Genomic DNA, 24,683 nt, shown 5'->3' with positions numbered 1-24,683 from the left:
AGCAGCTAACCAAGTACATAAAGTTACACAAACTCTTAGCCTGGCTGACGCGTCCACATCTCGATGAGATGGTGGTCTGGGAACTAGGTGTGCATTTTCTCGTATTTGAGGCGTGGTTTACGAATGCCTAGAGCCGTTTATTGGGCGCTACGAATGTCTACCAAATGGCGTCTGGTTCTTCCCATGCTGCTTTGCGCGTGATTCATAGCCAATTGTATCACTTATACCAGATGACGTATGTAGAGCGACAGAAATTCGACGAGGAAATACATCCTTCTTGGCAATGAAATCTTTCAATGCCAAACGTTGCTCTTTTTTAAATATATATAGTGTCACCCCAATTCTGTTGTGACTAAAATATTCTTTATTGTTATTGCAACACAAGTTACAAATGCTTTATCAATAGGTATTTAAAGGAATTACAAAATATTGTAATTTTTGTTACCACTTAGTGAATCTGTAATTGAAAGATCTTTATTGAATCAACCAACTAATCCTGTCCCCACTGGCTACTTAACCCAGTTTAGCATGAACACAAAACCTTGGCTGGTTTGTTAATTATAGGCTACACAGTTTTCATTTGTAAGATTTTTATTTTCATTTTCAACACCCCATCAGGGTTTTAAAAGCTGATAAAATATGAGAATTGTATCAAAAATAAATTTTCTAGACTTTCCTCTATGTCAATACAGTTAAAAATAATATGAACATTATTCAGTCCTCAAAAAGAGGTTGAGAATAACTGAGGTAGCGTGGTATGTAGCTATAAACAGTATTATGAAGATGAAAATATATTCATGTGTTGTGTAATTACATATTATATTAGAAAGTCAATAATAGGCACTGCATGTTGATTATGCTAATTGGGTCATCAGTGATCACGACAATGCACAAGCAACCATAAATGAGAAAATAACTTGCATGACCATACAAACGATCATTTCTATTTTAACCACTGGTTAGAATTATATTATGGGTTCCTGTTAACTTGCTTTTTACATCTGAAAATGATATGATATTCAGAGAGAAAAGGGTAGTCTAATGGCGCTTTTCCACTAGCTCGCTTCGGCTCGGCTCGGCTGGGACGATTTTCCGTATCACCTCAGCCCTGGTTCCAAGCGGGCCGAAGCGTTACTAAAACGTGACGTCAGCCGACTGCCTTCCACTGATTGGGCGATAAGTGTCGTCACTAGAAGCGTCATAACGCGGTTAATAAAAGCTAGCGTTAGCAACCGTTAGCTTACCTCCAAACGTCGTCTTTTTGAAGCTCGTAACAAAACTCTCCGGTACTTTTCAATACTGTTTTGTCTGACGGCCAGGAGTCTTCTCTGGCCCTCTTCTCTTGCCTTCTGTGCGACAAAAAGCCACAGGGTGAGCAGCAACACGCGCAGCCTTGTTACGACGACCCCGCCCACGTCGAGGAGGCACGAAGTGTAATGGGAACGCAACCAAAGCGAGCTAGTGGAAAAGTGCCATAAGAATTGTGAGAGTCAAGGGTTCGTCTTCACAGCCTACAGCCTATTAAAGGATAAGACCGTTTTTTTGACATTGGGCCCTTGATTTCACATTATAACATGATGTTCTACTCACCCCTGCTTGTTGTTGGTCATTTGGAGCTGTTCCGAAGATATTCGCGAGGCGTCTGGCTGCTCTCTTGAGATATTCGGCCATGAAACGGTTTCCTATGGGCAAGCTTATACAGGCACAAACTATGCTGTTTATAATTTATTAATTACTCTACACCAGCACTGATAACGTGGAGGTGCGTCGCTTACTTAAAAAAATCCGGGTTACTAATTTTGAATTTTAGCCGAATGAATAAATAGGCAGCAGGTCTGTGGGCTGCCTGTGGCAGTAGCACGACGATGACGTCAGTAACACCCACTTTACGACAAAAAAATCAAAATTACAATAACCCGGATTTTTTTAAGTAAGCGACGCACCTCCACGTTATCAGTGCTAGTGTAGAGTAATTAATAAATTATAAACAGCATAGTTTGTGCCTGTATGAGCTTGCCCATAGGAAACCGTTTCATGGCCGAATATCTCAAGAGAGCAGCCAGACGCCTCGCGAATATCTTCGGAACAGCTCCAAATGACCAACAACAAGCAGGGGTGAGTAGAACATCATGCTATAATGTGAAATCAAGGGCCCAATGTCAAAAAACCGGTCTTATCCTTTAAGTGCTTAAGGACACTTTTTGTAATTTTATTTCAATGAAGGGTTTTTTTTCTAAAATATTTAGAAAAAATATTTCATTCTTGGAAAAAATAAGTTGCAACCCAATCTCTCTCTTTTTTTAAAAACGACAGTAGGCTAAATGATTTTTCTTCTGGTCCAGTACTTTGTACTCTGGCAGTTTCCTCCTCCTCACCTGCCAGGTGAGTCAAGAAACCTGTAAAACAACCTTCTCTTGCGACGCAGAATCCACCTGACCCAAAGGAGAAGCGTGGAAGAAACCGCGGAGGAGAGTCACTTTTTAAATCCAAGAGGTCTGCTGCTCGTTTTGCCTGATGAGAATTTTGAACCGTGTTCCTGCAGCACAACACAGAATGCTGTCATTCCTGCGCACAAGTAAGCTCTCTGACAGTCTGATTTACTTCCTCATGCACGTACAGAACAGAAGAGGTAACTCGCGGCTGGATCTTAAATCTTAATGTACAATGTTTTCTCTGTCAAATGTGACTTCTTTTCTCTGGTATTCCCGGTGTTCCATAGTGTAACAAAGTTCACATTGACTGCTTGATGATTTATTGCAGACTGTTTATCATTTACAGTAACAACGCAGTTAAAGTTCCTATAGGTTCCGTGTCATGTGCAAGACAACATTTCTATGAATTCAGGCATTTACTTTTAAAATGTGAAGTGAAGCTACAGTACATCAAATGATTGGTCAAGGAACCAACTGGTTACACAGAAATCTGCAATGCTGTAATAACAGCACACTCAGTGTGTGTGTATGTTTGTTTTAAGAAAATATGTACACAAAATCTGTGAAAATACAGTGATGCTAATGAATAATGCAAAACGTTTTTTTTCATGACTGCAAGCAAATCTGCTCATGTGACTTAAAAAAGTAACCTTGATTATTTTTATTGTGAGGGCTCACTGTAAATGCACAGCTTGAAAAGCTGAAAAAACTCACAATGCTTCATTTCAGTCTCAAGTGAGTCTCAGAAGTGACCCGAAGCTTACTTTTCAATTGCAGACCTTTTCATAGAAATACACACATCTGAGTATACTCAGTTTCCGACACACATCTATTAGTAATAAATAATAGGTAGCTCTGATATATACAAAGGCAGGCATATTGCTACCATAATGTTTGACAGGATTTCTGTTTGAAAATATTGATATAGGAACTAATTACTTTGCATGCATTTATTTAGGACACAGTAGTGTAGAGCAGGGATTTCCAAAGTCGGTCCTCGAGGGCTGCTGTCCTGCAGGTTTTAGATGTTGCCCTGCTTCAACACACCTGATTCAGATCATGACAACATTAACAGGCTTGTGCAGAACTTAACAATCTGTTGAAGAGATCCATTTAATCTGAATCATATCTTTTAACTGATCTAGACTGCTGCCTGTTTTTAAATTCATTTAAATGATTTTATTTGTTTCTTTTTATATTCTTTTATGTATTTTTAATGCTTCTTGCACTCCCTGCTGCAATGCTTTTATTTTATGTAAAGCACTTTGAACTGTTTGTACATGAAATGTGCTATATAAATAAATTTGATTTGATTTGATTTGATTCCAACAAGGTCAGGAGACAATTCTGTGAGGTGGGCTGAGAGAATGTGGATAGGTGGGTATCCAGGTAGATGAAAGAAACAGTCCAGAAAGTAAGTGGAAAATTGTACTGACTGGGATGGGTTTTCCCAGTAGGCTTGGATTTGTAAACTACCAATAGAGTCGGCAGTGTAGAGTGATTGGCAGGCAGGTGTGGGACTATTCAGAAAGTGGACTGATATGTGCTCCACAAGCAAACTCTGAAGCTCAGTGCTGCTTTAGTAGTCAGTGAAACAAATCCTGAGAATGGAGAGGAATGGCAGGGTTACTGAAAAACCTCTTCACAGATCACAAGATAAAACAAAGGTTGGCCATACAATACCGCATGAAAGCAGGACGAACTGGTGCCGACTGGAGAGCATACCAAGGCTAATAAACAGCAGGCAATCAGTCAGTCACAGGGGATTCCGATGAGTAATCAGCCACTCAGTGAGCCACTCCCGCAGAAGGCAGGAACAGAGGTGAGGCGAAATGAAAACGAAAACCCAAAGAAAAACAAAAGAAAACCCATAGATCTTAACAGATAAGTGCATAAATGTGCATGCATCTGCTCAGATGGATGTTGAAGCCATGATCCAGTACTTAAAGCACTCCAGAACTCTTAAGAAACAATAAAAGAGGATCATTCAGATGTCATCAAAAAGAAATGAAAATAAATCAGTTTATTTCTGAACGATGAACTTAGTTCAGAATTTCAAATGTGAACTGTGAAGTAGTTCAGTTTTAATCCATGTGAACTGACCTTTGAACTAGTTCTTGTAAAGTGTCAACTTGCACAACATTATCTATTTCATTAGAGCTTCAATAATGTCGACTTTTAAATTTCAGAATCTTTATTTAGCAACATTTCCATGATTTCAATTTCTTTCTCATTGCTCTTTTTTCTATTTTTTTTGCAACATTTCATGTCTATTTCTCTTATTTTCGCTATAATGTATTAACCTGACTCACGTCATCTGGCTGCGTTCACCAACTACACGCGGGGGCGTTCCCTTTCCTCACACAACCATCTGAGGAGCCTGGGAGTCATATGTGTTTCGTCCGATTAGAAAATAATCAGAGCCAATCATTAATCGCTGGGTGGGACTTTGGATGAATGGGCGGCGTTATGGCCGCGTTATTATCGCAAGCCAACGCTGCCATATCCACACGTCGAGAGCACACGCTATATATCTTAAAGATCACGTTCTGTTTTTTTATATCACGCGTGGTATAAGGACACCCGTAAAAAGCGCCCCTTTTCCTCCTTACGGGACGCGCTGCATAATGCTTGAGCACGCGTGCCGAAATACACCACGCGTCCTCTAGATGCTCACCTCATGACTGTAGGGTGTTTTTCTTCCCCAAGTTTTTAGCTTCTTGTCTTAAGCCACTGCTTTTAACATCTTTGTGTGCCTAAATGGCCTTGTATGTGTCTTATTATTTTATGCTACATCATTTTACCATGTGTTGGACATTGCTGTCAGTGTTGCAACTGCACACTGCGCCTATGTCTTTGTATATTATATATAATAAAACATAATAATCAAGCTGGAACATCCCGTGTGTAAAGGTAAGTTCAGTGTGGCCGCCCATTCATGCTCCAGACGGCGGGAGTCAGGTAAACTCTGAGCTACGTCACGGGTTGAGTCATTGGGAGTGGCTGAAGTGGCGTGTCAGTCAAGATGACGGACAGATTCTTCATCCAATCACATGCACGAGTTTTAGAAAAAATAGCCCCATTTGAAATCATGTCGGTTGTGGGCTCGTCCCAGATGGTATGCGAATACCAGAGGGTGGGAGTCAGGTAAATAATGTATTCCCATTTTTTTAATTTTCGTTTCCTGTTGCATCTGGGACTATGATTAGTGTCGATGAACAACCCCAGCTTTTTTTTTTTTTTTTTTGTGCAATTTGACGACAGATAAAAAAAATCGTATCTCTTTGTGTTCTTTGATGTTTCATTGACAACTTCAAGAAGGTTGAACAGCTATAAATTCCAGTATTGAACTGGATTGAAATTTGTTGAACCACTTTTCCATCTTCTCATCAGTAGTTTTCATGTTTCAATATTTTCTTTGATTGCCTCGATGTCAGCTGTGTTTTGCAGTATTTTTATAATAGGGATGTAAATCTCACACGTAGCTCCTTAACAATGTGGCTTTCGATACGTCAGCATTGGACAGTTTCATCTACTTTAACCAAGCAAGCTTTTTTAGGGTTCAAACAAAACTGGAGACTCAAATCTGGGTGAGCACAAAGAGATCATATTTTCATTCTCAAAATCCATTAGGAGATTGCCTTCGAACCATCAAGTTCGGCCATAACCATCTTGGTTTTTGAAACACTACAAGTGAGCTGTGACTTGACTAAGAACTATAAAAACTTCTATTGGCTGCTATTGGCTGCAGCTTGTCACATCGTATCCCTGTATCTAATCCATACCCTACTTAATAATCTGTTTCACTCTGAATGGGACCATAATTAACAATATGAACATTATGCTCTACAAAATAAAATCTGGTCACAATATCAACAAACAGGTAGTAATTTGTCATAGTCCCAAATACAAACTGACTTTTTTTTTGCAACTAGAGCAGTCTTCCCTCCCCTCCCAATCAGAAATTTGGTGGCAGTCACCAATGACACTGAAATTCAATGGATCAACACACACACACAGTTTCACCACATAGTTATGTTTAATTTTATATTTGGACAGAACAAACAGTTATGACAACTACTAAAATTATGAACAACATCCAGGTGACATTAAGAGGAATGTTAGCCTAAACATGCTAACATTAGCTTTCTAAACGTATATGGAAAGTTTCCCCAAAGGCTACTGCTGTCATGAATTTTTGGATCTGAACATTGTTACAATTCAACTATGCAACCATATTTCCAGAAAGTTGTTATGTTTTTGAAAAATGCAGATGAAAAACAAAATGCAGTCATTAGTTATTGTATCAGTTGGACTAATTTAGATTGAAATTAATTTGATTTTATTGGATTATGATTGGATTACAATTGGCCTGTATCTTTGAAGTGCCTTTGAGATGACATTCATTGTGATTTGGTCACAAACTTAGAAAATAATAGTGACAAAGAAACCAAAAAAAACGAAAAGTTTAGATTTCGTCCGAGGCACGCTGGTAGATTAATCCAGCCATGTCTATAGGTTAAATAAACAGCTGATACCCGGCAAACTTTTTCTCATCCTTATTTTTATGTGAAAGATTTAGTTTCGCATTTGTAGATATCGTGTAAGTGGCTTTGTAATTCCTGTAATTCCAGTATTGTTACCTGTTTGTTTTCAGTCAGAAACCCCCCTCCTGAGAACATCCACATTTCATCTCTGCCTCCCATGATTCCCACAGAGCAGGAGCCAGAACAAATGGAGCAACAGGGTGAGATTGTTTTGTTTTTTTTTAGGACTCCCCCTTTATGAAATGCATTTAACCTTTAATCTACCCTACTCATCCATTCAACCCAACCTATTTTACTTTAAATGAAGAAGTTACTCAACCTGATACCTTTCAGAGGTGAAATGATCCATTTACCTTCAAGGAAAACTTCAATATTTACACAAAAGCAGATTTTAATTAAACAGGATTTAGTTTTTTAATTTGAACAAAACTTTGTTACTTTAAGGTCTACATAGTGGCTATTCTGGAGTTTGAAAAATAACAACCCATGATTCTACACAGCAGTGCTAGAAAAAAAATAATAATAATAACCAAAAGAAGCTAAATTATCACATTCGTCATGTTGGCGTAATGAATTTGAGGCAAACTTTTGAAATGTTGCTAAAATAAAAACAAAATCTGTTTTCAGCAGTCAACTGTATAGATAGATAGATAGATAGATAGATAGATAGATAGATAGATAGATAGATAGATAGATAGATAGATAGATTGATTGATCCCGAAGGAAATTCAAGATTTGATGCATGTTTGTAAGAAACTGGGGAAAAAAACCCAAAGAAGAGGACACTTGTAGAAAGTAAAAATGGAGAGAAGGATATTCAAGAATTGCTTTTTCAATTGGGCGCAGTGTGATTATTCTCTCATATCATCAAGTATTGATGTTTTTTGTTCGGAAGTTTTAATGGTTAATTCATTTTTAAATGTGGTAAAACCAGAATTATTTGTTCCCACATGCGATTCAATTTTGAAAGAAAAAGGCAACAACCATCTCAAGCGCACGTAAAAATGAATTTGCTAAAGTGAAGAGAACCTTTTGTTCAACCTTTTCTAATGTGCAACTTCAAATTGTGCAGAAATGATGTCTTGAAGGCCATTTTCACTCACAAATGCTGTTATTGAATTTTTCTTTAACATTGATTATTAACTGTGTGTTGTATTGGAGGTAGAAAACAGTTTTCAAACTCTAAAAATTGTAGCTGAACATTATTTTCAGACACAAATGTTTTTTTTCAATGCACAGGATTTTCATATCTCTGCAAATATGTCTGGAGGTGTCAGCTGGATAAATTCCATTCAGTGGTCATTGAGGCAAAAGTGGATAAAACCAACAGGAGAATGGATGAATGTCTAGAGGGAATCTTTAGCAACTATGGATGGACTAGAAATTCTTTAAAATATTAGTTCTAATCACTCTTCCTTTGGTGATCCTTTAAGTTTTTCATGTATTCAAACTCAAGTCAGCTTATACAGAAGACACTAGATCCAAAATATTTACTGTACACATAAATTGAAAATTGACAAGAAGAAGAAAAAGAAGCGAAGAAGAAGAGATCCACCCACAATCTACAAAAAAATAAAAACAAACTGAATGTAGTTTCAGTGGCTATAACTATACAATAACAGCAACTGGCACCATCGTCAGGCCAAAATGATTCATTTAGTCCTTAGTTTATTATACAAAAAATATGTTTTAGCATGCTAACACACATAAAGCATTATTATTACACAGATTTTTTTTTTCCATTTTATTTTTACAGCCATTTATAACCCACCACAAGCTATTATACTGTGGAGTTATGCATGTCATAAATACTCATAAGTTTGAGACTTTTATCAAATCCTGATTTTTCATCAGATGATGTCGTGAAAAGAAGAAAGAAAGCTGTAATCCTGACCACGCACACCCACAGAGTACTCGTTGCACCCTCAGTCTTCCTCCAGAATAATAATAATGAACCACCTCCGAGTACTTACTTTGACCAGAGGGTCCCTGTTCCTGAGGAGGACAGTGAGGTAATCTAAACCTGTACCATACATGTTTACTTGTATTAACAATTATGTTAACACATATATTATCCCAGCTTTGGTGTAACAGCTTGCATTTCCTCCTCCTGTAGAGGGGTTTTAGTCTTCGTAGGCTCTGGGCTTTTACTGGGCCGGGCTTTCTGATGAGTATAGCCTATCTGGACCCAGGTAACATTGAGTCTGACCTGCAGTCGGGTGCAAAAGCTGGATTCAAGGTAAATGAAGTCTCACTTGATATCCGTTTTGATTGATTGGGAATAATCTAATGTTTCACAGGTGGTTACTGTTTGCTCCACAATGGCAAGGGATATTTAGTTGTGGTACTATTGTGGATATTTAAGAGATTGGTATAACACTATTTATTAATCTTTTGATTGATAGAATATAGCCAAAAATATCAAAAGTTGTATCAACAGTAAATTACATGAACTTAGCACAAAATAAAATAGTCTAGAAGTAAGCAGATATTTCATCTTATATTTAAAAAGATTCCTGTGAGTGGAAATCACAACATTTAAGTATAATTGAAGCTTCCAAACTATACACACTGTTTAGCAGAAAATGGCTCCACAATAAAAATGTCCAATATACATATCAGTTCAAAGAAAAAGATATATAATTTTATATTTGAATATCATTTATATATCACTGACTCTACATGTATGAATTTGACTAATTTTTTATTTAATTAATTGGATTTGATTGGATTACGATTACAATTAATTGGACTCTAATTGGGTTGCATTGGACTGTATTATTGAAGTGCCTTGAGATGATATTTGTTGTGATTTGGTGCTATATCAATAAAACTGAATTGAATTGAATTGAATTGAATCATAATCCAATCAAATCCAATTAATTAAATTCCAGATTAGTCCAATACAGTACATACAAAGCCAATTTTTAAAACGTTGCCAAGCTAAGGAAACCAACAGATTGCACCGAAACTTCTCTTCGATCCAATCCCCCATCCAGAAAGTTCTGGCAGAACCAGACTCAGGAAGGGTCGCTGTTCGCCTCGACCAGTTGGGGTTTGAGAGGACAGAAAAGAGGGGACAACAAGCACCATAACACCTGGCCAGGGATACCTGCTGAGAAAGAGAAACACAAGTTATTGACAACAATAATGTTATAGATAAAGAAAAGGAGAAGCAAGTGAGGAAAGGTGTATCACAGGCGGTCCCCCAGCAATCTAGCAGCATAACTATGGGATGTTTCGGGTCACTTGAGCCCCCTCTAACTACAAGCTTTGTCAAAAAGTAAAGTTTAATTGTCTGTCTGTCTAGTCTTGAGACTACATACAATTAAAAACAATACTTCCCGATATTCCCACTGCATCCCTGTCAATGGTCCAAGGTCGTTCATTCATCTGCCTGAGATCTCAGGTTTTCCATGTGACTCAAGGGAAGAAATGGTTTAACTTCCTCCCCTGTTCACTCCCCTTGTTCCTGTTCTGCATCCTTGACATCTCCTCTTCAACTGATTTTCAGTTGATTTGAGGGTCTTATGCCAGGCATTACTTGGGTTTTGTAAAGCTCAATCAACTGCTTGAAGTTGCAAACAATTTTCCCTTTGCCATGGTTATGCATTATGATAGGAGGAAAAAATTGCCAGAGTGCAGAATAGTTATTAGCAAATATTAACTGTACAAGGACAGTCATTAATATTCAGTAAAAGTATTAATGAAAAGATTCCCTTCAGGGCACCACTTAAGTATGTCATGAGATAATAACTAAAACCCAGTATCAGTCTCAAAATATGTTGGTCATATGAAGGCTTTGAATCTGAGCACTGCAACCAGCAGTTCTCACAGTGAAACATAAACAATGACCACAAAACAATTTCTCTTGTAAAATAGTACAATAGAATTAATTAAAGTTGGCGCAATGATTAAATCACTAGTACTTTCATTAATAAACACTATTGTCTAAACCTAGACAAAATGGCAACCATGGTGGTGAGGGCACAAGATGGTGGCTGGGGGGCTGAAGGAGAAGCAGCTGGGATACCTCTGTCCAGGTCTGGCTGTAAGAGAGAGAGTGTGACCTCTGAGGGGGTTTTACTGATTGGATCAGCTAAATCCCCCTAATATGGCAAACAGGAATGTCTAATTCACTGTGTCACAACCTTTTTGTGCATCAAGGGTGGGTATAATGTAGCCTGACTACGTCATACTCACGATTCTAGTCAGAATGTGAGTCTGATACTGCTCAATAGAGTTTTGGGTATGGGGCGTGTTTCAACCAAACCAGGAGAAAAAATGCCTCTTCGCTCAATTGGATAGAGCTACAACCAATCAGAGCAACGTAGTATGTGACGTAGATTAAGTGACACACACTTGTTGTAGGAAGGACGGCAAAAACATCTTTTCTATCGATAAAAGTCTTTATCGCGTTCCTCTGTTCGTCTTTCAAAATAAATGCAATGTGGAGATCCTGTAGAACAGACTCGATGGCAGAATCTACACACCCTAGCTCTCCAGCGGCAGCCATGTTTGTTTCAAACGAAGTCAAACCAAGCCCTCTTTAGTGACGTAGTCGATAATGTCCCTGTTGATCATCTGTCCATCATCGTATAAAGCCCGCCCTGGCAATCTGATTGGGTCGACCCATTCTTGGTCGGGCATAATGATTTCCCAACTGAGCAGAGCCGGACTGAACTTCCCGACCAAATCTTTTATGGGCGGGGCTAAGTTCGGCTGGCACCCAGGCTAGGTATAATGATGTTTGTTGAAGCAATGGATATTGCCTCGAATAAAAGAAACTGCATGTGTTGCTGGATGCATGACTACATGTAAAACCTGTTTGATCTAAACAAATTATGGGTGAAATTACTTTTCTAATCTGTGGGCTAATACCCAAGTAAAGATATTCATATTTACATTAATAGCAGAGATGGAACGATTAGATTTTTTGTTAAGTTTAAGGAGAAGTTCAGTTCAGGAAGACTTGAATTTAGTATTGTTTCTGTTAACATTCTGATGAAAACTGGAGCTTAAATGGGCAAAAAGTGTTTTCAGAACTCAACAGGGCAGCAATCAGGACCCAGTGCTTTATGATTAGGTATAAGATTTAGGTCAGTAGGAAGTCAGTCCACTCCTATTGGTAAGCCAAGAGTTGTGTTGTGACTTTTCTTTTTTTTCTTTTTTTTCATTTGCTTTTATGTTTTTCAAGTTTGCATTTATTTCCTTATAGTGTGGAGGCTTCCTATTGAGTTTTTATCGACTGAAAAAAAGTTGTTTCTTTTATTTGTTTTGTCAAATATGATTTGCAAATATTTTCCAGATTTATTTTGTTGGAAAAGTTCATGTCTGAGTCAGTGTATTAGGAATTAAGTAAGTTTTTTTAGAATTCCTCTAGTCTGTACTCAGATCTGGTTGTGATGTCACTTTTTAACCTAAACAATTTAATCCTTTGTTGTATTGTATAGACTTTATCTACACAATACTAAACCTGAATTTCTCCTGTTGCATTTTTTCAGATAATTACAGTTTGATTACAGCTAGGGATTCTGATTCAATTTCTTTGAGCTCGTAAGATGACTGATTAACAAAAAAGTTCTCTGCTGTCATTGTCAGCTCCTCTGGGTGCTGCTGTTGGCCACTGTCATTGGCCTGCTACTGCAGCGGCTGGCGATTCGGCTGGGCGTAGTCACCGAGATGCACCTGGCTGAAGTCTGCAACCGCCAGTACCACACTGTGAGATATCAAAGGGATAGTTCGCCTCTTTTGACATGAAGCTGTATGACATCCCATATTAGCAATATCATTTATGAACATTAACTTACCCCCTGCTGCGTCCTGTGAGCTGAGTTCCAGCTGAGTTTTGGCGTTGACGAAGGTAGTCCGGCTAGTTGGCTGGGGCTTAAAAAATAAAGCGTTTTGTTTCTCAAAACAATATGCGTTCAAAAGAGTAATACATTTGCATCACAAAATCGTTCATCCAGAAAAAGTCAGACCTCACAATCGCTTGGTGCTATTTTCTCTCCCATCGTGTCACTGCAATGCTGTGTAGACCGTGCAGACCGAAGTGCAGACCGAGCAGTCCCCTGCTTCCGAGCAGCAAACACCGTAACAGGTGCGGCTGTCGGCAGGTGGCAATCACGGAGTGATACAAAGGGAGAGAAAATAGCGCTAAGCGATTGTGAGGTTTGACACGGTGCTCGCTCCTGTAACATACATGCAAAAACAACTGTTGATGTTCCTTCTGTCCTTCCAGTAGAAGCAATATGAGCTCTCTTAATGGCGAATAAGTTGTGAAGGTTAGTTAGGTAGTGTAGGTAGCTAGTGTACACACTATTAGAAGGTATATATGAGAATGATTGTAGCTTAAGCTAAAGAAACTTACATGTTTGTTGTTCTAAGTACAAGTAAAGTATAAGTCAAAACACCTGGATAATACAATAATAAAAATCAAGTCAAAATAGCCCATTTCATGTATAGACCTATTTTTGATTAGAGCATTTTTTTTTTTACAACAGAGCTACCCTGTCAAAACTGCATGGTCTAACAATAATCAGAGATCAAAAAGTGAAAATCTATAAGAATTTGAAAGCACACAAAAAAAGTAAGGACATTCATTCAAACTATAGAGCAGGGTATTGATACCTGCATATTGATAACTGATACAAATCCTATATAAAACAAAACCAGATTAGATCCTGACATAACACCATTTTCATGGAGTTTAGCACTTAAATGACGAGCTGTAAAAAACGTTTGAATCTCAAGGGTTGGAAATGGAGGCTCATGCACACAAGAAGTAATTTTATTTTGTCATGCTTCTTAAATTTCATAATTATCTAAATCAGAGTGCCACTTGTATAAATATGACCTGATACTGACTTGTGTCTTCTGTCAAGGTGCCTCGTATCATCCTGTGGTTGATGGTGGAGCTGGCGATTATAGGCTCAGACATGCAGGAGGTGATTGGCTGTGCAATTGCTTTCAACCTCCTCTCCTCTGGCAGGTGGTTTGAACAGGGACAGAGTCATAGTTCAATAAGTGCTTGAAAAGATTATGTGGTTGTGACCAAATTTACCCTGTATGTTTCAGGATCCCCCTCTGGGCTGGTGTCCTCATAACCATCACTGATACATTTGTCTTCCTCTTATTTGATAAGTATGGTAGGTTGTATCTATGCTCTCCATACGTTATGATATCTATTTTCAAATAACTGGTAAACAAACTATGCATCAGCGTATAGGAACAATAAATTAATGTATACTAATGTTGTTCTCTGCAGGCTTGAGAAAACTGGAAGCCTTTTTTGGTTTGCTTATCACCATCATGGCTGTTACTTTTGGATATGAGGTAATGACATTTACAGATCTGACTATATGGTGTCACTCAGTTTGTTTTAACACCTCCAGTTTCACAGCCAACAGCAGATCATTTATTTAAGGCAAGCCAATGTTTAGGGGCAAAAAAAAAATCTGCAAAACCTGAATTTTTTAAAACTGATTTTCATCTGAGTATAAACAAGTACAACATGCTTAAGCTGAGAGCTTTATGGAACTCCCCAATTAAAGGTTTACAGTGTTGGCAGAAAAAGTAAGTGAACTATTTCATTTAATTGCTCAAACCAACAACTATTTCTTGTTGCAAGGAATCAAAGCTACGCAACTTCCAGGAGCAATTTGGAGCATTGCTCCTGGTTGCATATTTGAAATGTCTATGATTTTGAAATTGACACAGGTTCTCTGCTGTCTAGTATGTGACAGCGAGTCCAGATCAAGGCCAGTTACTGAAGGGGATGTTTGTACCATACTGCGAGGGCTGCGGGCCTGTTCAGCTGGGTCAGGCTGTTGGCATCGTGGGTGCCGTCATCATGCCTCACAACATTTACCTCCATTCTGCTCTCGTAAAGGTCCGACAGTCACAAAATTCCCTTTTTAATCAGCTGTTTTAAAACTTTATTCAGGTTATCAGTGTGTGTCTTAATGCTCTCTCAGTCTCGAGATGTGGATCGCTCGAACAAGAAAGAAGTAAAAGAGGCCAACAAATATTTCTTCATTGAGTCAGCCATCGCACTGTTTGTCTCTTTCCTCATCAATGTGTTTGTGGTAGCTGTCTTTGCTGAGGCTTTTTACCAGCGCACAAACATGGAGGTGGTGAGTATCCATGAAGCTGCACTTATAAACGTAGAATTGTTTCATTTAAATTGTATTTTAGAAATTAGTGGTTTAAATGTGTTTCTTTTTCTTTCTTTTTTTTTTTTTTTACATTTCAGTACAACGTCTGCAATCAGTCTAGCAGTCCTCATTCGCACCTGTTCCCTCTGAACAATAAAACACTGGAGGTGGATATCTACAAAGGGGTATGTTTTCAGTGACATTCATTGCACATAATTCTTCACACCCCATACACAGTATCCAAACCTCTAATATCCACCTTATCAGCCACAACATTCCTGGTAGAGGAATTGACGAACATTGATTTGATATTCAATTCAACTCTCTTCCCGAGCATACATGGAACGGTAGGCAACAGAGGGAATAAAGAGAATAGAGACTTTATCGTCATTGGGCATACAACAAAATTAAGATTGCTTCTCTTAGATGAAGACAATTAAGGCACAACACATTAGAAGGAACAAAGAGTCAAAAAGGACATAACACACAATTTAAAAAAGGACATAAAACAAGGTAGAATAAATAATCTATATGAGTACAAATCTGTACAGGAAAAAAGTGCTGGTGCATAGAAGCATGGATCATTTCTATGAAAAGTTTTTCTTGTTGAAAGTGTTAATGGCAGTGGGAAAGAAACTGTTCATGAGTCTGGAGGTGCATTTCTTTACTGACCTATAGGGCCTGCCAGAGGGCAGCAACTTGAAGACGTGGTGGCTGGGGTTGGAGGTGCCCTTGAGGATTTTGGAGGCTTTGCTGATATTCCATGATGTTGCAACGTCCTCCACAGAGGGGAGGGGACAGTCTATTATTCACACTGTAGTCTTCACCACTCTCTGGAATCATTTTTGGCTGTGGCAGAGAAGCCTGCTTACTAAACTGTGATCCAAAAGGTCAGGAGCCTTTCTATGGTCACCCAGTAGAAGGCCACCAGCAGCTTCCTCTCTGTCTTTAGCCTACTGAGCACCCTCAGGAAGTGTAGTCTTTGTTGTGCCTTCTTTGATAGTTGCTGTGGTGTTGGTTGACCAGGACAAGTTCTCTGATATGAGGACCCCCAGGAACATAAATGTCTGCATATTTATGCAGTCACACTCCTAAAGTCCAATATTACTTGGTCTTTGTCATATTTAGTGACAGGTTGTTTGCTAAACACAGACACCTTCTCGATCTCATCCCTGTAAGCGGTCTCATCTCTCCCTGAGATGAGTCAGAAGACAGTTGAATTCACAGTCATCTGTGAATTTGATGATGGTTATTGGAGGGATGTGCAGGTGTACAGTCATGGGTGTTAAAGGGAGTTGAGAACTGGACTCACCCTTGGGGTACACCAGTGCCCAGTGTAATGGAGGAGGAGAGTTGGGGATCTATTTTGACTCTGGGCAGTTAGTCAGGAAATCTTTAATCCATGCACAGGTGGAGTCGTGAAGTCCAGGATTTGTAATTGACATACTAGGATGTCAGGTTTTATTGTGTTAAATGCAGAGCTGTAGTTAATGAAAAGCATTCTGACATAACAGTCTCTGTGTTCCAGGTGGCTGAGGCTGTGTGTATTGTGTATTGTTGATGGCATCCTCTGTGGATCTGTTGGCTCCGGGTTAGCATGGATGGAATAAAGCAAGCCTTAATCCCATACATGATGCCTTGGGCACTGTTCTGGGAAATGATGAGTTCCGGCCTTGGTTGTTACTTGGACATATATAGCCTACCTAAAGGCAGATACCAGATACAGGCAGCAGTATTGCCTGATGGCGGCAGTAGCCCTTTTCAGCAGGATAATGAACAGTGTTACACTACAGAAACTCCTTGGTAATGTTTTGACTAACATGGCAAAGACTTTATGATGTTGACTTGGCTTCGAAAACTCCAGATTTTAATCTAACTGAGCATCTGATGTCGTGCTTCTTAAATTTCAGAATTTAAGAAATTTCAACATGGTGTGTTGAGCCCATGAAACTTTGATGAAACAGCGAGAGGAAAGTTTTTTGCTCACACATGATTTTCAGTAATAACAGGGGCCAACCACTTTCCAAACATTGCAGTCTGCTCTGATTGGTCCGAGCAGACACCACCATTCTGCATCAGCTCAGCTGTGATTTGAAATTTTAAGACTGTATTTCACAAAATACAGTTAGTATACACCACAGATGCAGTATGAGCCATCAACATTTTTTTCCTTTTTTTTGTTGCAGATAGTTGACATATAGTGCAAAATAGATCATAGAATTTTAAGTTTGATTTCATTGGGGACTTGAAGTCTTGGTGCTTTCAACATGTGATGTGTCATGTCATGTGAATTCCATGAGTCCAAAGGTCAGAGCTGTTTTTGCAGGAAAAGGCATACCTTCTTTATATTACACAGGCTGTTTTAATGTTCAACTCAATTTATTTATATAGCGCCAAATCACAACAAATTACAGTCAGAGTTCAATTCATTGTAATCATAATCCAATCAAATCCAATTAATTAAATTCAAAATTAGTCTAGTTCATACATATAAAGCCAATTCAACAAACAATTTCCGAGCTAAGGAAACCAACCACCACCAAAACTTCTCTTGGATCCTATCTCCCGTCCTGAGCGTGCCTGAGGCGACTGTGGAGAGAAACGACTCCCTTTTAACAGGAAGAAACCTCTGGCAGAACCAAACTCAGGAAGGGTGGCCATCCGCCTCGACCAGCTGGGGTTTGAGAAGAGGGGACAACAAACACCAACACACCATTCAAAGGATACCTGTTGAGGAAGAGAAACACCACAATGACCACAATAATGCCAAATGTACATGTGTCATATGAGGACATAAATGGGGGGGGGCATAATAAGTCAGCACAAGAATGGCAAGAATGGCTTCATACACAATGAAGAGTATAATTAAGGCAGTGAAAACTCTGAGAATTCAGACAGAAACTCAGAATAAGGGCCAGGTGGATGATACACAATAACAAACACAAGAGTTTTTTTGGGATTTCCACTTTGGGTGGGAAAAACTCAGATATTCAAAAGAGCTAAAACTAATCTCGGGTCTTGGACTGATTAGTAACCTTAATCTGAAGATAGCTGCCACTCCTCCTCCTCTGCCTGTGGTTCGAGGAACGTGAACATTTAAACAGTCAGAGGGAGTTGATTCATTAATGCTAACATGATCCTCCTGCTGCTGCCAGGTTTCTGTAAGATTCACAAACAAAAACTTGGAAAGTAGAAATCTAATATTCAGCAAACCACATTTAATAGTTTTATGTTTTTGTTCAGCAAGATTTTTTGTCTTAATCTTTTTGGAGGTTTTCTGAATTTGTTCCTCTTGTGTTTATTGATTTATTTAATTTGGCCGGTCTGGGAGCATGTTGTGGCTGTTTCTTGTCCGCAATGCATTCACTCATACACTAAGTAACAACACCCATACAGGTGTCTATAGATATTTACGAAACTACTAATAACATCCATACAATGGAAAAAGGTGAGCATCATTAAAGGGATAGTTCGCCTCTTTTGACATGAAGCTGTATGACATCCCATATTAGCAATATCATTTATGAACATTGACTTACCCCCTGCTGCGTCCTGTGAGCCGAGTTCCAGCTGAGTTTTGGCGTTGACGTAAGTGGTCCGGCTAGTTGGCTGGGGCTTAAAAAATAAAGCGTCTTACTTCTCAAAACAATATGCGTTTAAAAGAGTAATACATTTGCATCACAAAATCGTCCACCCAGAAAAAGTCAGACCTCACAATCGCTTGGCACAAGAACAACTCTTGCACAACATTAACATTGAACATTCTCTGTAAAATGTTTTATTATAAACTTCCTGGGGAATTAAATACTGATGAATGTGTGCTCCGTACATGGTTTTATTGACTGATATCTTGTTGTGCTTGTCACAGGGGGTGGTGTTGGGCTGCTTCTTTGGCCCGGCAGCACTGTACATTTGGGCCGTGGGGATCCTTGCAGCTGGTCAGAGCTCCACGATGACTGGAACATACTCCGGACAGTTTGTCATGGAGGTCAGTGCAGAAGTGAAGGACAAAACGTTCAAATTACACAAAGAGTAGAAATACTGGTATTTATTGCAAATGTATTATTTCATTCTGAAATGTAGCTTTTCTTGAGTTCTTTTCTGGCACCGACTAAGACTTTTATGTGTGATTAACCACATACAATTGTATACTGTTCACTTTGCTGAATCATTTGTAAACAAACCTACTTAGAAATGTCAAACTGTTGTGTTCTCAGGGTTTCTTGAACCTGCGCTGGTCACGTTTTGCTCGGGTGTTGCTGACCCGCTCACTTGCTATCATTCCCACCCTGCTCGTGGCCATCTTTCAGGATGTGCAACACCTGACAGGCATGAACGACTTCCTCAATGTGCTCCAGAGCATGCAGGTTAAGCACATATAAAAACTGGTTTAACTGCATTCAACACCATCTTTCTACCTTTGTTATACTTAAACTACACAAACAAGTAGGTCTGCGTTTAGGTTTTGGCTTGATTAAAGCTGCCGTCGGCAACTTTTTTTTAGTCATATTAGCTTGAACTGTCATGGGATTCTGGAAGTAGAATATTAAATAGGCTGTTTAGGAAAAACCCCGAATTCTGTAGCTCCCTCTGAAGCCTGTAATCGTGCTTGCAAAAATCGAGCGCTCCCGGCTGTTTTTAACCAATCACGTTAGGTTTATTATTTATCTATTATCTGAGCAGAACAGTCACCAACCACGTCTTCCATGCTGAGCGTGAGTCTGCCCCCAGCTTGTGTGCGCGCACACTGGTGTGAACTCACGTGCACAACCTCGTCCACAGAGGGGGAGGGGCCTGAAAGTTGTATCAGTTCGAATTTTCCGACTTTAGACTCGGAATTTTGAAAACCTGCCGACGGCAGCTTTAATGAACTTACTTTATCAGTCAACAGATTACAGGACTGCATTAGTGAATTAAGTACATCACAGCACTTTTACCAAGAAATTCACAGACAACTCAAATAATATTTTTGACTAGTTATTTAGCCTATATTTTTTAGCACATTTTCGTTGGAACTAATAGTCTCACATTCCTCAGTGCTTCAGAGCTGCATTTTTTGATAGACACATTAGAGAGGGTTAATGAGCTCTGTTAGAAGCCAGATATTCATGACAACATTTTAGAACTGAACTGAACTAAAAAATACTGTCACAAGGAGGAGCATTATCAGCATGGCACGTTTTATAAAATGCTTTGTGAATTCCTTTTAAATCTGATGTTCAAAGTTAGGAGTGGAATCCCTTACTGTTATTATGCTATATATCATGGTTCATATATTTGTAACTCAGCCTGTTAGAGGCTGCTTTCAACCTTGATGTTTAGGGAAAATGACCTTTTATTTAATAATCTCAGTCTTAGAAATATTTTTCTGTTTAACTTCTACGATAGCAAATATGGTCTAATTATTTTCTAACAAAATGCAATAATTTCAATCGTGGGGTTGAAGTTATTAAGTATTGAGGCAGTTTAAATGAAGGCTCTTTAAAAGGGAACTCAAGTGAATCAGTTTACATTGTTTATGCTAAATGGGATCAATTGTGTTTATCACACAATGCTAGGAGTTTAAATATCTCAGGGTTTTTGTTCACTAGTGGCATATATGGTCAGGAGATTGGAGGTGTGTCTAGAACAGTTTAACTGGAGCATGTCACAGTGGGCACATTGGTGAGCAGTTTTTAGTCAGGGGAGGGTAAAACATTGATGTGACAACAATACATTGTAAAATGTCTCATACAGTATGGTATTCACTCATCTTCTCATTTTCCAGTTGCCATTTGCTCTCATCCCTATCCTCACTTTCACCAGTTTGCCATCTCTCATGAAGGAGTTTGCCAATGGACTGTAAGTTCGTCTCCATGGTTGGATTCAAAGTAAAATGATACACTATAAATTTCATTCTTTCTTACATATAGTAACCCTTTTTTTGCAGAACGTTTAAAATAGGAGGAGGACTGGTGATCCTGTGTGTGTGTGCGATTAATATGTACTATGTCGTGGTATACATGACCACCCTCAACAATGCATGGTTGATCGTGTTGGCAGCATTCCTTTCCATTGCATACCTGGCATTTGTGGGATACCTGGTAGGTATTATCAAGCTGTATGGGCCCGGGTCCATTACATTACAATACATTTTATTTAAAAGTGTTTTTTTTTTAATGTTTCATGTGAAAGTAAAACTTTGTTCAGACATGTTTAGATATATGATTGGAAATAGACTGAAATCTCCAGTGATTCCAACATTAAAAATCAGTCATATCTGCCTTTGCCTCGTAAAAAAACTGAAGCTATAGATGTACTGCAGAATGAGATAGATGGCTCTGCCCACAAATATTCACAGTGCTCATGTCTGTTTTTTTAATGGTGCAAGGGGGTTGAAATATATCATGGTTAACTGGAGAAAACTAAATCAACAACAGAAGGAGGTTTAAGAAAACACAAACACCTTTTAAAAAGTTAGCTGGCAGGATTGTTCGATTAACAGATCATTAACTAGCATATTCAAATTGATAAATGATTAATTGTTTGAGACTTTTCTTTTTTTTAGCAGAGATGTGGTACCATCTCAATTTAAAGCATTATAAAGCTTTCAGCATGAGTTTATGAATTTTACTTACACAAGTAGGAAGTGGAGAGCCGAGGAAGCTGTATGGCGAGCGCCTGGGAAAAACCGCAAGAGCCAGGAATCCACCAGGACTACTGGCGACTGCGAAAGACTGGCAGCTGTCTGTTGACCTGGAAAAACAGCTGAAGTTCCCCCAGCACATAGTCACAACCACCCTAAGGCCAGACATCCTCCTGGTCTCAGAGGAGACGAAGAACATCCTCCTGATGGAGCTCACAGTGCCATGGGAGGACCGACTGGACGAGGCCCATGAAAGAAAGAGGACCAAGTACGAACCGCTGGTCATTGACTGCCGTAAGCAGGGCTGGAAGGCGAAGCGTATGCCCATCGAGGTAGGCTGCAGAGGGTTTGCGGGCCAATCACTCTACAAAGCCTTGAGTTCGCTGAGCATCACTGGGATGGAGAGGAAAAGAGCCATCAAAAACATCACGGAGGAAGCAGAGAAAGCCTCCAGATGGCTCTGGATCAGGAGAGGAGATCCATGGGGAGTAGCGAATGCCACCTGAACACAAGCCGGGTCTGATCAACCTTGGCTGGGTCGCCTGGGTGAGGGTGTCTGATGTTGAAAGACCCGAAACACCCGAGGATCCCAGGTCACATCACTGATGATGTGTTCAGGAGCATCCTAGAGATGTATTCTAACAATAGGAAAATACAAACACCTTTTAAAAAGTTAGCTGGCATGATTGTTCGATTAACAGATCATCAACTAGCATATTCAAATTGATAAATGATTAATTGTTTGAGACTTTTCTTTTTTTTAGCAGAGATGTGGTACCATCTCAATTTAAAGCATTATAAAGCTTTCAGCATGAGTTTATGAATTTTACTTACAAAAGAATTAGATCTTGTGAATAAGTCTCCATGGTGTATGACCATATATCCTTTTGAGTTGCAATTAGTAAGGGTTGATTTTGTCTAAGGTTTATGTCATTGCTTCAGAGTTAAGATCCTTAATTTTTTTGCATTTTCTGTTGTCATTTTTTTTCACCCTGAAAATGTGTTTTTAGAATTGTATGTGAATCTTAAACACTTAATTTAAAATCACAGTCATTTTAGGTAAGTCTCTTGTGACTCTTGCTTCTCTGAATTGCTATCATCAAGAATCTTCACAGACATTTTCAGCCAATCACAGACAGTCAGAGCTGTGCTGAAACTGCTCCAGGGTGTCTGAACCCTTTTTGAAGCTACTGTATGACTTGAACTTTTGACATAGAAATAGAAAAGGTCACAGTTTGGATTGTTGGGTTGTCACTTTTGCTGAATATGTGATTTTGATAAGTAATTTGGACCTGTGTCTGTGTGCTGCAGGTGTGGTTGTGTTTGATAGCTCTGGGGATGTCCTGCGTGGATCCAAGCACCAGGAGAGGAAACGACACAGCTGTATTGATAGAGCAGCAACTAGATATCGACTGCTGAGTCACTTGTGTGTTTAAGGGGATCTTTATTTCAAAGCTGTGAGAACATAACTGATTTTGTACTATTTTGCTCCAGTAACTATATTTAGTCCTAATTTATGTACAAGATGTTGAACTGTCAGATGAAAGATTAAGTTTTACAGGTGCTATAGATATTTTTATCTAGTTATTTAGGATCTGTTGTATTTGTTGTTTACTGTACTTTTATTCATATGTAATTTAAAACAAACAAATCAGGTGAATTTTTCTAGAATATCACATATGACCAAAGCATAGTCAGTTGTGCAAGTTGATATACACTGATCATTAAAACCACCTGGCTAGTGTCTTGTTGGTCCCCCTGTCTGCCGGAATAGCTCTAACTCATCGGGGCATCACTACAAGATGTTTGGGTGTTGTCCTGTGGTGTTTGGCGCTGAGACACTGGCAGACGATCCTTTGGCTCCTGTGTGTTTTGGGATTGGGTCTCTGTGGAATGGGCTTGTTCCTGCACATTCGGGAGATGCGCTGATCTGTAATGTGATCTGTGCAGGCCCTCATGAGTTTGGATGGCCTGGACGTTTTTGTGCCTCTTGAGTTGTTTCTGAGTAGTTTGTGTAGTGTTGGAAGGCATGTAATTCCTCGCAGCGACCACTACTGTCCCATAGAGCTGTTGTGTGTGTGTGATCAGTAGTGTACAAAAGTGTTACCTCTCTTTATTTCTTTATATTTATAATTTTGCTTCCCAAGAGCCAGCCTTTCCATTAATAGTTTTAAGCAATTTTAGCAAAAGTTCTCCAGGCTTTCTGAAAGTCAAAGTTTGTCTTTTTTGCTCACTTTTTAGTCCAGTGCTGACCATTTTCAGAGGAATGTGTTTGTTAAGTCACTTAACACTGACCTATCAATCATTTCAGCTCAAAAGGTGCTTAAGTCAAGGGGATCCAGGAAAATAACCAATTTTAAATTCTATCATCACACCCTTTTACTTGCAGTTTGTCCCAAAAGATACACAAATTCTTAAACAGGCAGTTTAACAGACATGATATCGTATTTTGCACCAACAAGGTGTTTCCAAGGAGGCATTAGCTGACAATTGGCATATTTCAGCATGGTGTGCAGTGTGTCCTTAAAAAAATGAACTGGGCAAGTGGAGGACAAAATAAGAAGTAGCAAACCTGAAAAAAAGTGTCCACTGCAAATGATCAGTATTTTTTAAGTAATGTTGTCAAGAAATAGGAAAAAAATCCAATAAAAATTCAACACAGGACCTTAGAGACCTTCAGGTGATCCTTTTAATGTTCACTGAAGCATCATCAGGAATGGTCCCCAGGGAGCCATTCTTCTTGACAGAAGGGAAACGGGGAGAAAAAGCTTTTTTAGAGTTGCACAAACTCTGTTTTTGTCATGTGTACGGTGTTTCCATTTATGTTTGTGCATTTTTACAAATCTCTGCACCTATTTTGCACCTGAAAGTAGGATGGCTCAAGACTACTGTATATGTCAAGGCGACATCCACATGAATGTCA

The 24,683-nt window shown here is 39.0% G+C and overlaps 1 protein-coding gene across 1 annotated transcript; it reads left to right on the top strand.

Annotated features, from left to right (window-relative positions):
• The first annotated feature begins 2,476 nt into the window (after positions 1-2,476).
• LOC142390376 (natural resistance-associated macrophage protein 2-like) lies at positions 2,477-23,391 on the top strand. Its single transcript, XM_075475789.1, has 16 exons — positions 2,477-2,575; positions 7,090-7,179; positions 8,834-8,991; positions 9,096-9,218; positions 12,581-12,700; positions 13,864-13,970; positions 14,057-14,127; positions 14,247-14,314; positions 14,715-14,870; positions 14,956-15,114; positions 15,234-15,320; positions 19,004-19,123; positions 19,353-19,502; positions 20,903-20,976; positions 21,065-21,218; positions 23,072-23,391. Exons 1-16 carry the CDS (start codon positions 2,515-2,517, stop codon positions 23,177-23,179), a joined length of 1,806 nt encoding a protein of 601 aa, XP_075331904.1. The 5' UTR covers positions 2,477-2,514; the 3' UTR covers positions 23,180-23,391.
• Positions 23,392-24,683: the final 1,292 nt, after the last annotated feature.

Source organism: Odontesthes bonariensis, chromosome 10, assembly GCF_027942865.1.
Source record: "Odontesthes bonariensis isolate fOdoBon6 chromosome 10, fOdoBon6.hap1, whole genome shotgun sequence".
Taxonomy (NCBI): Eukaryota; Metazoa; Chordata; class Actinopteri; order Atheriniformes; family Atherinopsidae; genus Odontesthes; species Odontesthes bonariensis.
This window is presented reverse-complemented; position numbering and strand designations above follow the sequence as displayed.